The sequence below is a fragment of the Camelus bactrianus genome, chromosome 17 (assembly GCF_048773025.1).
Source record: "Camelus bactrianus isolate YW-2024 breed Bactrian camel chromosome 17, ASM4877302v1, whole genome shotgun sequence".
NCBI lineage: Eukaryota > Metazoa > Chordata > Mammalia > Artiodactyla > Camelidae > Camelus > Camelus bactrianus.
This window is the reverse complement of record NC_133555.1, coordinates 12,783,795-12,801,949: the sequence shown is the minus strand read 5'-3', so window position 1 is coordinate 12,801,949 and position 18,155 is coordinate 12,783,795. Positions and strand designations below refer to the sequence as shown.

The following is an 18,155-nucleotide window of genomic DNA, read 5'->3' as shown; positions in this document are numbered from 1 at the left end:
CATAAACTCTGATGGTCATGTCTCATACCCAATTCTGCCCTGGGATATGGGGTACACAAAGGGAGGTTCTTGATACTAAAGGGAGCTGCGAGCAAACTTCCAAAGGAACAATTAGCCCGTGAGAGCCTAATCAAAGGCTGCTTAGGGGGTTGTTCTTCTTGAATTAATGGGTGTATGAGTGTTCAGTGAAGGGAGATTAGCCCCAGAAGACAGAGAAGCAAATTAAACCTTTATTTTGATTTAAATTGAGAGTGAATTAAGTGTTGCCTGCACACATAATTCAAGTGAAGTTAACACGTAAGAATGAACGGGGACTAACTTCTCTATGTGGCAAAGAAGACCTCAGGGCACTCTGCACCCCAGATCCTCCTGAGACAGAGCTGAGATGGACGTGGCCATTCATCATGCTCTGGGGTGATGGGGATTTTCAGGAAATGCTGTATCAATGTAGTTAAATCTTCCCAGAACCAATAAAAATGCCCTTTGCCTTATCCACCCTCTATTACAAGTAATTGCTATTCATCTAGTTATGGATATCTTGGAAGTAGTCACTGAGTACTTGGAGTGCCTGGGGGATGAAAATTTCGAAGGAAAAATGTAGCCTTGTATCATTGGCATTCATGAGAAAACTCACATTAGATGTTTGAAAGGCAGGTCCCCAGGAGGCAATATAGAAATCAGGAACAATATTGTGCCAAAAATATCACTCTGTCTGGGGAACATCGGGGAGTTTATGTCAGGTAGAGTGAAGGAAAGCGATTTGGAAAGAAAAGATGTATGTGCTTTTCTATATGCATTTAGTTTATTTATACATGTACGTCCCCTGAAAAAGACTAGTATGTTCTGGGAATTGATGAGCAGATTCTAAAATATGCCGCTCTGCTTATATTTCTTTTCCTCTAAAACCACTGAATAACATCTTGCAACATGATCAATACATTTTCAAACGCATATTTTAAAATCTGTTTGCAATCAATAAGCCAACAATGTGTTGTACCCAGATACCACTTTATACTTGGGAGGCCAAGGTTCAGCCACTGGAGATTCAGATGCAGAATCCAAAGCCATTGTCCTTTTCTGGATGAACACCTCTTCTGGAAGCCTAAAGATCAGCTGTCCCATTGATGACATACGAGACATGTAGGTTGGAAAAGATGTTAAGAGGAGGGAGCATGATATCATCCTTGCCTAGAGTCACTTTAGTGCAAAAAGAATTATTTTCTCACTTATTTTTTCATTTTAGACTGGATAATATTCACTTGAAGGGAGTTAGTCCAGGGTAAGCCTACTTGCTTCTCTTCATGCACCTTAATTAAAAGGTTTCCTGTATCACCTTTAAAGGAGACTGCACTGCATTCTATAAAGTAACAAAGAGAACAGTAACTCTGAAAATTATTATTGCTTCTGGATGGCTTTTTCTGTAACACTCCTGAAATACATTTAAGTCACTCCTAAGTAGCAACTAATCACCCATTCACTCAGTGAATTAATGTAACAATCCCTCCTATGTACAAGGACACACACACACAAAATCCTGAAAAACAGGCCATGTGAAATATGTCATGGAAAAGAGGACATACCTTAGATATTTTATTAATTCCTTCATTAAAGATAAATTTATTAGAAGTTAAAAGGAAAGTGAAAGTACTTCTAAATGAAGACGTAACAGAAATCTTCATGGAATAAATGTCATTGAATCTTGGCAGAATACTAAAATTAGAGAATTCAAGAAAGATGGTCCAGCATAATCAAAGACAGAAGCATCTTTGAAAATAACCTGATCTTTTACATTTGTTTTGTACCTAATGATGACGATGATAGCGATGGCAATAATAATAGTATTTGTGAGCTCCGACCTCATATGAGACACTGTCCTAGCAGTTTATATGAATTAACTTACCCTTACCTCAACCTGGAGAAGTAGCACTACTATCATTCCCATTTTGCTGATGAGGAAATTAAGGCAGAGAAGACTTAGGGAACCTGTGCTGAGTTCCTTACCTACTGGGAGCCGAGTCTGGATAGAAAAGAGGCAGCCCAGTTACAGAGCACAGACTTTCAGCTCCCACTGTCTCCTCCTGAGAAGCTCCCAGAGCCACTGAGTCAATGACTCTTTCAGTTTCCATTTCCCTTCAGACATGTGAACTTACAGACCCAATGCCTGGGAACCTGGGAGTTCAGGACAGTGGTGGGCATCTACCTATATGCAAAATGGACTGCTGGGTTGGGTTGGGAGCTACACTCCAGAAACATGGCCTTCTGTTTAATGTCATGCAGGGAAAGTAAACCACTGTAGTGGAAACGTCACTATTTGGGGGTGTTCTTTTTCCTTCCACAGGTCTGCTTGGTCTAGTAGGCAGCCTTTGAAACTGGAACAAAGGTGGTTTTAAGAACACCTTTCTGCCCTTAATCTCACTATAGCCCCTCCTTCCTTGGACATTTTCCTAAAACTACCTTTAAATTCAATCTGCCTACCGTTTTGGAAGCCAACTAATTTTTTTTTTCTCACAGTAATTCCAAGTATACATGTCCAAATCAATGACAACAATCCTGTGCTTTCTGTATATAATGTGGAAAGCCTTGAAATCAAAAGATCTAGGTACAAGGCCCAGCCCGGCCACATACTATCTATGTGCCTTTGGCCCAATACTTAAAGTAGTGTTGTATTATTTGGAAGCCTGTCTCCCAATTGTCTCTATTGAATTACTTGTAATCCCATCTCAAATACAGAATTCTGAGACCAGAAATGTTGCAGGATTTACTGAAATTTGGTAACTGATTACGGGTTGGGGTGGACTGTCTCAGAGCCCTCTGGATTCCTGGTCCAGTATTGTTTTCACTGGGCCAGTCTGTCCTTAGGGACACTGCAGAAGGCACTGCTCCTCCCTGTAAGTGTGGTTTTCACATCCTCCCTTTTTTCTTCCCCACTGTTAACAGCTCACAATTCTCTTGATTCTATCAGATCTGGATATAAATTAGGATCACAGTTTTGCCAAAAGTCACCCAAATTTAGAAGGTACAAATTTTAAAACAATGCTTTTAGAAGAGTATGCACACTTAACCCTCTGTGGCTCCAGGAAATCTAGTTAGTCTCTTGGAGCCTCACTTTCTGCTTTTCTTGGTAATTTAAAAAATCTAAATGAGATTTTATTTGAAAAAGCACCTTGCACACTATAGATCAATTTACAAAAGTGGGGTACTATTTATATAAACATGAAATCCAGATATTAGAAGGCAGTTAAGTCTTTTTAGTCAGAAGGCAGGAAGCAGACATCAACTGGGGGAGATGTGAGATAATATCTTAATAGCCTGCTCTTGGGGAAGTATACCATCAGGTCAGCAGGTGAATTTATTTTTGGCCTGCAAATGTCTACTCTAAAGGTATACAGAATGTGCAAAGGGCTAGGGAATGAGGTCTGTCCCCGTCCCCCAGGCCACAGCATCTCTCCTCTCTCAGGGACCAAACATTTAGCGAGAGTAACACACTCTGAATGGAAAGCCTAATTCACATTTCTGCAGCTTCAAAAAGCCAGGGAATGGCACACTGAAGAGACCGAGGCGCAGTGCCATTCCCTGTTCCCAAATGAGTTATATTTTCTGTATCTCCTTTTTATTTGCATTATTTTAGAAACTGTATCCTCTCAAAATCAGAGGAGTTCCCCAGAGTTTTACAGCAACAGGGTTGACAGACAACTGCATTTTCCTCCCAAGATAACTCTTATTTTGGTGAGGTCAGGACTGCCAACGGGAGCACATTATCAGGGGACAGGTTGATGGAAGAGAAGGCAAAAGGTCCAATTGTCCAGGGGCCGGGGACCGTGAACCTTAGCCAGAGGGAACAGAATGGAATAAGTGTACATCCTGCTATGAGTGCTCACTATTTTTCTACTCTTTCCTTCCTTAATAGATAGCTTGGGAATAGTGTTCTTTCTCAGCGGAGAGTTTACAATCACACAGATTTAATATACTCATGGTAATATGAATATATAGATCATCTTTTAATAAATTCTTTCCAGGTAGGTCAGCAGACAGTTTACAATCACACAGATTTAATGTACTCATGGTAATATGAAAATATAGATCATCTTTTAATAATTCTTTCCAGGTAGGACAGAAAACTCACAGATCTATGCATTAAAAAAAAAAAAAGATATGCCACTATGTGTGGTCTGAAAAGCACTGATTGGCATGAAAATGATTAAAATCTAGCCACTTTTCCTGATGAGTTATGCAGGAGAGAGACACATTAGTAATTTAATCTCTTATGTATTTATAGGGCTTTTTTCAATTTAGAAAGTGCTTTTAAATCCTTTATTTAGTTTATAAAAATATGGATCAGACAGTAGGACAGATATTATTGTCCCAATATTTGCTGTGAGCAACCTAAGAACACAGGTTGCAAGACTCTACTCAGATTACATCACTAGCTACTGGCAGAGCTGTGACTTAGATACACCACTGCATTTGTGGTCCAGGGCTCTTTCCCCTCAATTAGATTTTCCCAAAGTATTTTCTACAGAGCATTTGTTCACTCTAGGACAAGCACTGTAGCAAAGGGAGTCCAGGCTCATGGAAGTCTAGGAAACAGAATTACTATGCTCTTCTCCTCAGATTCTATAATGTAAGTTAAAAAGTAGAGACACTGAGAAATCCTGCAAGAAAGAACTTGTTCGCCTTATTTAATCTTGCATTTTGCAGAGTATTTGACTGTATGCTACTTTTTTAAAGTCCAGAAAGCACACTGTGGGAAAACATGCACAATGCCATACAGCTTCGTTAACAGTTCAGGTTACTCACAATGAAGGAGAAATCTTCCCTTTGCAACTCTGATGGGAAGAAATATGTTTGCTCAGAAATTTGAACTAAATTTCCCAGAACCAGGTTTATGGTCTTGTTACTGTGTAGAAATGTGAACCCAGTGATGCCAAATCTTCAGATATTTAAAGAGAAACCAGAACATTCATTTTTATTTGGGTTTCCCAACTTTCAAATGTTCTGCTAGGGAAATCCCATTTTTGGACTCCCACCTAACGATACCTGCATCAGAGGATCTTCAGTTTCCTGCTCTTATATAGAAATAAAGAGCTACAGGTTTAGAAGGGCCTATGAGGGCATGTAGTTATACCTTCCATTTAATGTAGAAATGTCCTCTCTAATACCTCAGAGAAGTTGTCATCCAGCTACCCCTTATATACGCCTAGTCATAAAGAACTTGGTATCTCATGGAGAAACCACTTTTCTTCTTTGTAGGATCAGTCTCGTTGGATTCCGTTATAAATCCCATGCAGTAGATACCACTTTTTCCATTGTAATTATTATAAAACTGAGGGTCAGAGAAGGTATTTTACTTCCTCTAAAGTCACAAAGCTATTACATGTGTCTGTAGATTTTGAAATACAAACCTAGGCTGTACTATACACAATAGCCAAGACATGGAAACAACCTAGTTGTCCATCAACAGATGACTGGATATAGAAGTTGTGATATATGTATACAATGGAATACTACTCAACCATAAAAAAGAATAAAATAATGCCATTTGCAGCAACATGGATTGATCTGGAGATTGTCATTCTACGTGAAGTAAGCCAGAAAGAGAAAGAAAAATACCATATGATATCACTTACACATGGAATTAAAAAAAAAAAAAAGACAAACAAACTTATTTACAAAATAGAAACAGACTCACAGACATAGAAAACAAACAGGGTTATCAGGGGAGAAAGGGGGTGGGAAATGATAAATTGGGGGTTCAAGATTTGCAGATATATATAAAATAGATAAAAAACAAGTTCATGCTGTACAGCATAGGGAACTATATTCAATATCTTGTAGTAACTTATGGTGAAAAGAATATGAAAAGAAGTATGTGTATGTTCATGTATGACTGAAGCATTATACTGTATACCAGAAATAGACACAATAATTGTAAACTGACTATAGTTCAATAAAAATATGTATATACAGGATTAAAAAAAAAAAACCCTAGGCTGTGTAAGTTTCAAAGCTAGTGCACTTAACCACTGGCTAAACAATTCTACTTGTTAAGATGCTCTGGGCTGATAGTAAGCTGAAATTTGCTGCCCCCAAATGTCTACCCTTTGGTCACAGTTCTGCTCTCCTGAGACACAAATAATAAGTCTAATCCTTCTTCCACAAGACAGCCCTTCAAATATCTGAAGATGGCTTTCCTCTGTCTGCTAAATCCTTTCTTCCCCAGGCTAAACACACTTACTCCTTTCCACTGACTCTCATAAACTCCCAGCCACTTTATCATCTTCACCCTGCTCCCCAGAAGAGGCTTTCAATTTGTCAAAATTTCTCTTAAACCATGATGTTCAGAAGAGAATACAATCCTGCTATGTGGTTACACAAGTGCAGGTTAGGTAGAAATAGCACCTTCCTTGTTTTGACCACTATGCTTTTATTAATGCAACCTTGGTTACATGTGATTTTGGCGACCATACCAAAAATAAGTAAATATCAAATGTTAGCCTAGAATCACCCCATATTGTGTTTGTTTTTTTTAACTTGAAATTATGTAGTCACTTTTCCATATCCTATTTCTATTCTGAATAAGTAGATCAACATTTCAAACCTAACACTTAATATATATTCTTATTAAATACCATCTTACTAGATTTAGAAACTGTTTTGAACTATACCAATCTGTTTTGCTTTCTTTTTCTTTAATTTGTAAAGTTTAACAAAGTAGGAAAAAAATTCCCAGTTTGACTGCTTTTTCTTAAGCATATTAAAAAAAGTAAAACTTTTTCCTCTGATGCTCTAATACTGATCTCAAATAAGTTTATTTAGACTTCCTGCAAACAAAATAAAACAATGCTTCACACACATGGTTGTTTCAGTAAGTTCTTGCTATAAATATTCTTGTTTTGTTTAGTTCTTTTTTAAAATTTGGAATATATGAAGAAGCAAAAAGAATGAAAAGAAAAATAATTTGTTCCTTACTATTAAACTTATGTGTGTATGATATATATATATATATGTTAAGTTGTTAACAGCATGAAATAAATGCAAATATGATATATAGATCATACACACACACATATGTGTCATAGACATACATGTATCTATAGCAAAATTCATAAATATCTAGATTAAAAAGAATAGAGCAAATAAATACACTCTATTCTTTTTAATCTAGGTATTTTTGAATTTTGCTATCTGATATACTCACTATCCCTCCCACTGTCTATTATTCCAGAGGTTAATCAAATACAAAGTAGGCTTGGGCTGAGAACTGCCCACTAAAAACTATTCTCCACGCCATTCTTTAGCCAGAGGCTGGCAAACTGTGGCACTGGATAAAATGTTATCCTTGATTTTTTTTTTTTTGTAAATAAAGTTTTGTTAGAACACAGCCACTTGCATTTGCTATTGCCTTGTCCATAGCTGCTTTTGTGCTACAACAGTCCTGTATGGTAGTGGCAACAGAGGCCAAATGATCTGCAAAAGTGAAAGTATTTCCTATCTGGTCCTTTACAAAAAAAGTTTCCCAACTTCTGCTTTAGTGGTTGGTTAGTAGTTCACACATCTTATTATTCGACTCAATATTGAAAAGTGAAATTGGCATAATTTCCTATCCTCGTGTTAAACAATACTGAAAGCAAAATAATTTAGCTATCTGCTTTAAGAAGTATTTGCTTCTACAGGATAAAACTTTCATTTCAAGACCAACATCAAGACCTATATCAAGAGTCTTACCTCATGGTGTGATGCCCATCAATCTAAAGCTATTATACCATAAACTCTGCCCATTTCTAGTCAGCTCCTCATCTGGCAAGAATAACGTTAAAATCACTCAGCTCAGGCCATAAAAAACCTATAAATATTATCCATAACTTCCCCTTGTGAGATAGTACTAAGACTGTCTCAAGTTAATACTCTCCCTTTCTGTAGTAAGTTTAATAAACTAAATTTGCCTGAAGAACAAATATTTCTTGTCACCATTTTCAGAGATGAGAGTCAATATTACAAATCTTCCAAATTATATTATCACTCACCCTGATTCTCTTATTCTGATTAAAAGAAATGCTGAGAGCATTTTTATGAGATACAATTACCTGCATTTTCTACTTGGGAAACTAGGCTCACAGAGGCTGAAGCTATACTTAGGTGACATGTCCAGTGTCACAGATCGAGAGAGACATCTAGTAAGGAGAACTCTCTATCAGGGATCTGCCTTCAGGCCCCACTCGAGGTCACAAACTGAATAGGGATAATTATTTAGCTCCAAGAGGCCTCAGTTTCCTCACTTATGAAAGCAATATTATCTATATATTGATTGGTTGCTACTTATGATGGTTCAACTTCCAATTTCCAATTTTTCAATTTTACTTTGAATTTTGAACTTCTCCCAGGCTAGCAATATGCTGTATGGTCCTCTCTCATGATGCTGGGCAGATACAGCTCCCAGTAAGCCACCCGATCACGTACGTAAACAACTGATACAACCATTCTGTTTTTCACTTTCAGTACAGTATTCCGCATGATGCAAGAGATATTCAACACATCACTACAAAAGAGGTTTTGTGTTAGACAATTCTGCCCAGTTGTAAGCTAATGTGAATGTTGTGAGCTTATTTAAGGCAGGCAAGGTTAAGCTATGCTGTTCAGTTGATTAGGTGCATTAAATGCATTTTTGACTTCAGATATTTTAAGTTATGATGGGTTTATTGGGACATAATCCCATCGTAAGTCAAGCAAGGTTGTCGTTTTTTTCAATTCTGAAATTCATTGAAAGTACGATTTCTTATCAGTTAAAAAACTAATTTCTTCATGCTGGTCTCCTTCAGCAAGACTCCACTGCCTCAAGCAAAAGGCATATGAGACAGACTGTATTGATGACTAAGTTAACTTCTCCAGCTTGGCTGCTCTGATAAAAAAAAAATGTAGAAATGATTCAAACTATTTTCATAACAAACATATTTGCATTTATTTCATGCTGTTAACAACTTAACATGTAATCATGCCTCCTCTAAGAAAAGAAGTGATGCTTCTTCTGTGATTGCATTAAACACGCTGTGTTATATCTCTCTACTAATCTATCATCTATTATGACTGCCTATTTTGAGAGCTGGCATAACAATTATCATAAGTGATAGCATTATATTCTGAAAACAAAGACTGTGATGGCACGATTTATCTTGCTACTTTGCCTGACTTAATGGCAGTTGGGATTTCCTAGTCTAAATCATATTTTCAGATCATAAATATTTCATTTTTAAATTTATTATTGATTAGTTTGATAGTAAATAACTCCATGAATGCTGAGGGTGGAAATATGCTGTAAAATTATTAAGCATCCTCCCTTATATCTGGCCATGGATTTTTATCATACTGAAATAAAACACTGGGGCTACCTGAAGAAAATGGGTTTGGGATTTTTAATTTACCTAATGCAGTTAACTGGTCAATTAAAAACAAAAGGGCAATTAGTGCTGAGCACATTTGTTCTGATGATGAACATGCCATCTGAAAATGGATCTTAATTTCTGTTACAGAATTCTTTAATGTCAAAGCAATGTTGCTGTTAAGTACAGGAAGAATAAAGCCCATTAAGGGTAATGCACTTGCAGCAGTGATTTCCTTTCATACTAAAGCAGCACAATTAAGACACACAGCGAGAAGTTGGCCACAATATGAGGTAATATTCCAACACTGGTCATTCTATTACCCTGTATTTACAGTGATCACTAAGACCAATTAGTAGTAGCTTCTTTTTCCTACTACCAAAGTGAGAAAATCATTTCAATTAGTGCAAAAGGGGAGAGAAACAGATATTATTTGTAATTGACATGAGGATTTTTATAAACTGTTATGCATTAACGAACGTAATTCTTCAGCATCCAAATTGGTGTCACATAGATATATCAGGTTGAGAGAGCTAGACAAGAATAACTCCCCATGTTTTCCTTCTGTCATGCAATGTTATGTGTTAGGCCATCTAGGCACTCTCTAACTTCGAAGTGTAGTTGGTGAGTTCCAACTAGAATCCTTCTTGGGCATCTTTCAAAGGGCTCTACAGAGCTATACATGCACATCCACCTGCCTTTTTATTTAAGCAAATGTTGCTAGTTCTCAGTGCAAAGAGACACTGGAAAGTTCTTTTGTAAAAGGTAAAGAGCAGAGATGCATGGCATCTCTCTTTTGGTAACACCCATTGTCTCCCATGTCTGCTGGGCACACCACAGTTTAACAGGGCAACAACCTCCCAAAATTATTCTGTGGCCTGAAGTCTAGCCAATACTTGACTTCCTTAATCATTCCTGTTTACTAGCATTTGTATCACATTTATAGACTGATTGATGGTTTTATGGCCAGAAAATAGATTGAGTGATGCCTTTCTATTTCTAAAAAGGATTATTCTGAACCAAAGAAAGAAACTGTGCTGTGTAGGTTAAGAACAATTAGTGTCCAGTGTAATCTCACAGTCATGACAATCATCTCTGAATTCTTCTCTCATCTGCCTTTTGGGGTCAGATGTTGATCAATGGCCTGTGGTAAAAAGAGACTGTATTAAGGCCAGCCACTCATAGTCCAAGGTTACCTCAAAATCAAGAACCATTTCTTTCTTCCTTTCTTTTTTGTTTTTTGCTAAACATGCGCAATTCTTGCTGACATGGCGTTAGAGAAATACAATTCCACATTCCTCTACCTGAAATAATCAGAGACAAATGTTTTTAGAGTTTAGAATGTATTAGACCAGAGATCAGCAACAGAACTTCCAGAAGCTCTAAAGCTGTAAAGGGCCAGATAGTATATATTCTCAGTTTTGAGGGCCATATGGTTTCTGGCACAATTATTCAACTCTGCCTTTGTAGCACAAAAGCAGCCACAGACAGTACATATATAAATAGGTGGTTGTGTTGTGTTGCAATGAAACCTTATTTACAAAAACAGGCAGAAGACTCATTTTGGTCAGCAGACTATAGTTTGCTTATCCTTAATTTAGCCTTTAGAAAGGAAATGTGGCACAAATTTACATGCATTTAGACAATACCTTCAGTGAGCAACAGTTCTATCATCAACCGACATTTTTTGTTTAGCAGCAAAACCTAAGTATTCGTGCAAAGCTGGATAAAACAGACCAAACAACCTCACATTAATTCAGAACTGGTTTTACCACAAAATGAATTTTGCCACCTAACAACTTAGGAGAATATTTCAACTTTCAGAGGTTTAAAAAATTTTTTTGGAATTGCACGGAAGGGATCATAAGACCTATACATATTCTTGAGTTGTAGTGTTTGAAATTGTTACTTTTGCACTGAGAAATTCCATGAGAGAAAAAGGGAACACATATGGTCTGGAGGAGACAAGTCTGTCCAGTTATTATAGAACAATGACCTTAGAAGCTTGGTCATGAACCAAGACACCCACTTCTCTTGGCCAAAATGAAATTTAAAAGATTGCATGGCTTATAAACTTCATCTAAAATCAAGTGCTGCTGGTGCATTTCTGAAACTTTTTTAGAGTTTCAGGAAGTTCTTTTAAGTTAAGTTTATATACTTTCCTCCTTTATTCTGCCTCCAGCAATCTTTAGGATTCTAGGAAAATAGAAATAATTCCCATGGCTATTTTGCATGTCAATTTTACCTACTAAATTTCTACCACATTTTGCTGTGAGTAAATAACCAGACTCTTCTTATTTGGATTGTTCTCATTGAGCCAGTGTATTCTCCTACCTCAGGCAATTTAAACTTTCACAAATGGAACTTCTACAAATGGCAACTGATGCATAAATATTAGCTATTTAGGCTATCTTTATAGAGCACTGCCAAATAAAATATCTCCTGGGCTTTGCCCTCATTACAGGATGTTGATAAGCAATCAGATGGTAAAGGGCAATATTTGCCATGAAATTATACACTGGGTTGAATCAAACAATTTTAGAATATTAGAGCTGGAAGAAATTTAAGGGTGATTTCTAGGTCAAACCCTTCCATTTTCATGGGAGGAAGCTGACAATCAGTGTGATTATAAATGAAACACCCAAAATTACTAAGCTGGTTAAGAGAAAGACAATTGTAGCAGTGTCTCTAGATTCCCAGTTTAGTCTTTTTCTTCATAATACTAGATTGTTTGATTGTCAAATGCAAACTAAACACATACTCAATGAATACCTATGAGCCTTACATTACATACCACTCTATATATTGTGAGCAAGTGCTACATACGGTTTTATCTTCAAGGTAAGCTATGGAAATGCTGGCAATATAATGCAGCCTTTGATAAATACAAGGCTCATGGGGTATACATCATGCCAGTTTGCTCTAGAGTCTTTAAGAAAATGTTCATATAAATTCAGGATGAAGAATGAATATAACAGTCAGATGATTCTGGTTGCAAGACACAAAAATACAACACAAACTGGATTAGGAAAAAGTTTTGTCTTATTGACTCACATCTGGGATTTCCGGGTTTTAAACATGGAGAGGAATTTCATAATTTCATGATGCCACGTATGAGTATAGGTTCTTTAGATGGAGAAACATGCCATAATAACACTCAGATATGTGAAACTGGGATGCACGAAGCAAAACTCCTATTTCCTATAGAGCCAACTGAGAGATGGGGCATGCAGGGAAGCACACCTGGGGACAGGATAACAGCAAGCTGGGACTTACATATGTCAAGTATGTAAGGACAGGATAATATCAGCTTATGTATGGCAAATAGGGAAGGGTTAGCTGGATTTTGAGGACTTCCAGGACATTGGGTATTTTGAATAATTCTACCAGCTCTAGGAAAAAGGGCTATTCTTGGTTGTTAGATAACTGGAGGCCTCTGGAAATTAGGCTTCTGTGGATTACAAGCCAGAAATGTTACTGCCTTATAAGGGAAGTAGTTGGGGTGGGGTCTTAACAAACTGTCTACCAAAGGGAATTGGGAGTTTTTAGCCATGTCTTCAAAATTGGGTCAAGACAGTACCTGTGAAATGTCATATTACATTGGATCAACAGATTTATATCTTAGCAACTTTACTATCCTAATATTATTGACAAAAGTCTTGGCTTTGTTGTCATGGGTTTGGCTTAGGTCACATGCCCATAAAAACATTGCAGCCAGGGGAATGAATTCCTGATTGAAATATTGTTGGTCACATCCTCATCCCTGGCACTAGGAGGGAGAAGAAATATCACTCTACTTCTTTGGACTGAGGGTGTGTAGGGAGATGGTTCCTCAAAAAAAAAAAAAGAAAGAAAAAGAAAAATGAAAAACAAAAAAAGACAGGGCTTTTATCAGAAGAGGGTGGCAGAACTGCTCAGTTGTAAAAAAAAAAAAAATAATGAATGTCCATCAAATAAGTAGATAATTATAAGTTATAATTAATCTTGTAAACTAGGAATTTTGGGGAAGAGCGGTACTGTTTCTAGTTGTGGCATTATATTTGTGTAAACAGATCCTCTTCAGGGAAAATAAGGATGTATGGTTATGTCACCACCACATGGTTTTTCAGAGAGCTGTAGATCCTAAGGGGGAATTCTATGCAAGTCAAAAAGCATCCATATGGAGATAATGTACGATGCATATGCAAAGTGAATAGAGAGTAGATCTGTGAGACTAGCCTGGAAGTATTTACTGAGAAATCTGACTGGAAAAGGACAGAAAGAAATTCATTCTATATGACCTTGAACACCATTCAGAAGACTTCAGATGTTGATGCAATGGAGAGTGATCAAAGGTTTTAAAATACTTGCATAATTGGACCAAATCTTTGTTTTAGGAAGATATTTTTGACTTGCAAGAAAATATATCTCCACTAAATTATAAGTTCACAAAGCATCTTATCATTTGATATACAATAATTTTATCAAATTCGATGAAGGTGAACTTTTTCTATACTTTTTTTGAGATTATGACTTTTATGAACCTTTTACTAGATTTCTCATTTGGAGTAAAAGCCAAACAAACACTTTATCTTGATTTCATTTATGATTGGAAACCTTAAATGTCAAAGTAAATTAGAAAAAATTATGATGTAATTACATAGGAAATATATGTCTCATACTTGAAAAATAAGACTTGGAGAAATTAATTTCCTGTAGAAATTTTGTAGCACAATATTAATTTTAGTTATAGTAACATTAGAAAAGATAATGTTCCTAATGAATATTATCAACAATATTGATAATAAACACTTAAAAAAATGTATGAAATGTATCAAGTAAAATCTGAAAACAGAGTGCAATGACAGGCAACTCCTATCAGATATTAAATATATTAAAAAGCTATAATTCTAAAAATATTAGATAGCTTAAAGGCATAAGCTAATAAGAATTTAGTATATTATATGATTTGTATTCCAAATTAGTAGAGAGAACAAAAAAAGATTATTCACTAGGTAGGGCTAAGATAATAATTTTAAGCCAACAAATAAAGCAGAGAAAATATCTTCACTCAAATTTTATATCAGAAGGAAGTTTCACACAGTTTAAAAAGTAAAATGGAAGGACACAATTATAAAAAAAACTTAAGAAAAATCAGATGAATCTTTTTATGGCCTAAGAACAGTAAAATACTACTGGAACATGAAAAGCAAAGAACAAACTTTTAAAATATATTAATTTCTGTACATTAAAAAATCTTCTAGATACAATGGCAAATAGGAAATTTGTTGCAATAAATCTGACAAAGTTACAAAAAAAAATCTATGAAATGTATAAAATCAATGTTAATATATATAAGATAGAACAATATTTCATCTTATTCCTAATGGTGTAAAATAAAAAATAAAGGCCAAGAATAGAATTGTGAGAATTAGGTTATTATGTTTTTAAACCTCTCTAACATTTCAAAAAACAAATGAATTTAAAATTATACTCATGAAAGTGTTAATTCACATGGAATAGATTCAGTTGGATCACATTCCAATCCATTAACCACTACAGCAAATTTTACAGCAAATTACATGTATATCTAAGGTGTAAATTGAAATTATTAAAATAGGAGCTGAAATTATGGAAACTTTGCAAAATACACGTATATGTAAAAGTAGACCTTTAGGTTACTTTATTTGGATTAATAATATTTTAATATTAAATTGAACCAATATGCAATAATTCACATACGTTTAGAATATGCATGCTTGTATATTTCTCATTTCATGACTATTTTGTTTTTTTCAGACTCTTATGATACTGACTGGAAGACAGACATTTTTTTCTGGCTGACTGTATGGGAGAAATTTTGACCTTAAGAAGTGGAAATGAGGTTGCTATGGAAACTGGTAATTCTGCTGCCACTCATAAGTGCTTGTGCAGGTAAAGTGTTTTTTATTATGAGTTTTGATTGATAATATATTGGCATTTTATTTTTTTTCTACAGGTGAAGCAATTTTCAAATGTATAATACGTTACTTAAATGACTAAATGATCAACAAAATTGTGAAGGTCATCTCTATGGATAACACAGGGAGCTTAATTCTTGAAAAAATATATCAAGCACTATTTTTAAACAAAACTAAGATTATTTCGATTATAAATTGTTAAACATGAAATTTCTACACTAAAATAAGTGATTAAATAATTTTTGTCATCAGTAAACAACGAAGAATATTTCTTTTCTATTTCCTTTCCAGTGAAATTTTTAACATTAAAATTGAAATATATATTTTCCCTCAAATTTAGCGTTCGGTATGGAAGAAAAACTGTATTAATATAGAAGAAAAAGTGATATAGAATGTTATGTCAGAACTAGAATAACTTCAGAAATGTTTTTCCTTTCCATTTCAACAATACATTCATTCATTCAACCTAAATATATTGATGTCTATGTATCAGTTAGCTTCGTCTATGTAACAAACCATCCCAAATCTGAGTGGATTAAAATAATAAATTACCCTGTATTTAGTTGACAAGTCTGTAGCTTGACAATTTAAAATTGGCTCAACTGGGCTATTCCGTTGGTTTTGTCTGAGTGTATTAGATCTGTGGTTAGCTACTGGGTCACATGGGATCAGGCTAGCCTAGGAAGTTCTCAGTGATATAACTGGGATACCTATGCTCTGGGCCAAGTATTCTTTCAATCTCTGAGAATTGGGCTCCTTTACATAGTGCCTGATCAGGGTTCCAAGAGAAATCAGAAGTGTGCAAGATTTCTTAATATCAAGGCTTGTAACTGACACAGTGTTATTTGCACTGCATTCTTTTACCCATTCCAAGTCACGTGATCAATCCAAATTGAATGGATATGAAAATATACTCAGTCTCTTAATAGAAAAGCTACAAAGTTACAGTGTAAATGGGAATAATAGCAGATCTTTTTGTAAATAATCCACCATAGTCTGTTAAGGACATGGAAGAATTCTATTCTGAATTGTAAAGCTTACCTCTGGTGAGTTGCCAGTTGTGGATGTCATCTGGGTCATGTGGTTGTAAGAGCAGCTCTTCTACCACATCATACTGCTTTCCATCAGCTGAGGTAATGAGTAGTATTGAAGTTTCATATATTCATAACAAAGCCCTAATATATTGGGAGAAACAGGAACAACCATAGTAACTTACAAGCCAGAAACACAGTAATTATAAGATATATATTAATAGAAATTCCAAGAATTGGAAAGATAATAATCTTAAAAAGCTATGAGAAGGCTAAAATATGCAGAAATCAACCATTAGAATCAGAAAACCATATAAATAAAGGTATTTTCACTTCTAGAGAATTCACTGGCAAGAAGTGTTAATCATATTTATTCAAAGTTATTACACTATTTTGATCTGAGTCACTTTTAACTCTCTGTAACAAAAAAATCAGAGTTAAATAACAATGTATTTTTCATAGATGAAAAAACAGCAGTCATCAAGGTGCCCCCAAATTATACATATGTGAATAAGAACTATATCCCAACCCTCAAATTTCAGCTTCCTATCAAAATTTAACTTTAACATTTTGCTCTTTAAATATCTATATTGAATCAGCATAGTATCCCTCAAAGACATTTTATGTTAAATTAAAATAAATTATTATTCTCGGTGCATGTAACAGATCTGAGAAAGTCTCTAGTTCTTCTGTTAAGTTTTATTTATCTAAATTGGATGTGATTCAATATGTCCTTTTCCTTTATCCTAAAGGGAAAAAATAATCATATATCCCAGGTGTACAATTTCTTTGTGAAAGAACAGATTGTATCTTTTTTTTTAAAAGCCATAGCTATTTAAATAACATAATCTGAGTTAAACATTGCCCCAGAGGTAAGATGCTGATAATTATAAACATGAGAGCATTGCTTTAAATGTTTGTTTTTTAGAGATTTCATGGTGTCTCTCTCTACTTGCAGGTACTATGGTAGTTTAGAAAATTAGATTCCCTAATGATATAGTGCTATTTCTCTCTCTCTCTCTCTCTCTCTCTCTCTCTCTCTCTCTCTGTGTGTGTGTGTGTGTGTGTGTGTGTGTGTGTGTGTGTAGGTATAATCTTCTTTGTTTTCCCAAGACTTAGCTTTGTTTTGTACTGAAAAACTACCAAATCTTTCACAATTATGTGTTTTTTCCTTTCCATTTTTACTGTTACATTCTTTTCAAAATGTTGACATTTTAAATCTCTTCAGATTCTAAATTAAAATTTAAAATTTTGCCCCCAGTCTCTCCTGTATTTTTTTCTTTTAATTAACTTTACTTCTTCTAACATCTTTGCTATGGACATTGGCCCTTAAACCTTTACCATGAGCTTTAATCTATCTACACAAACATTAAGGTTCTGGAACATTTTTGAAATGATGAGTATTAAGAGTTCTATTGTTCTATTTCAGTATTTTTAAAATATTATAAGAAAATCAAGATCCACTTAATTAAGAAACATGGTTGCTAGTTATACTTTTTAATTACTGCATTAATGTATGTGGTAGGCTACATAACTGTCCCCAAATATATCTAGGTCCTAATAGCTAGAACCTGTGAATTTTACATTAAATAGCAAAATGGATTTTGCAGATGTAATTAAGTTAAAGGTCTTGAGATGAATAGATTATCCTAGAATATCTGAGTGGGAAATCACAAGTTCCCCTGCAAGAGGACGCCAGAGGGGGATTTGACACAGAGCAGAAGGCTATATGAGAGAAAGAGGAGAGAGACTTGAAGATGCTATGCTACTGACCTTAAGTATGTAGGAAGGGATCATGGGCCCAGAAATGA

The 18,155-nt window shown here is 35.3% G+C and overlaps 1 protein-coding gene across 3 annotated transcripts in view; it reads left to right on the top strand.

The window, feature by feature from the left end:
- Window positions 1-18,155, top strand: part of CNTN6 (contactin 6) — a 256,106-nt gene that overhangs the window by 35,594 nt on the left and 202,357 nt on the right. For all 3 annotated transcript variants that reach the window (XM_010970580.3, XM_074344451.1, XM_074344452.1), the window contains one exon: window positions 15,153-15,287. In XM_010970580.3, the coding sequence (XP_010968882.1) occupies window positions 15,233-15,287 (55 nt within the window). In that variant the 5' untranslated portion in view covers window positions 15,153-15,232. The remainder of the gene's footprint in view (window positions 1-15,152; window positions 15,288-18,155) is intronic.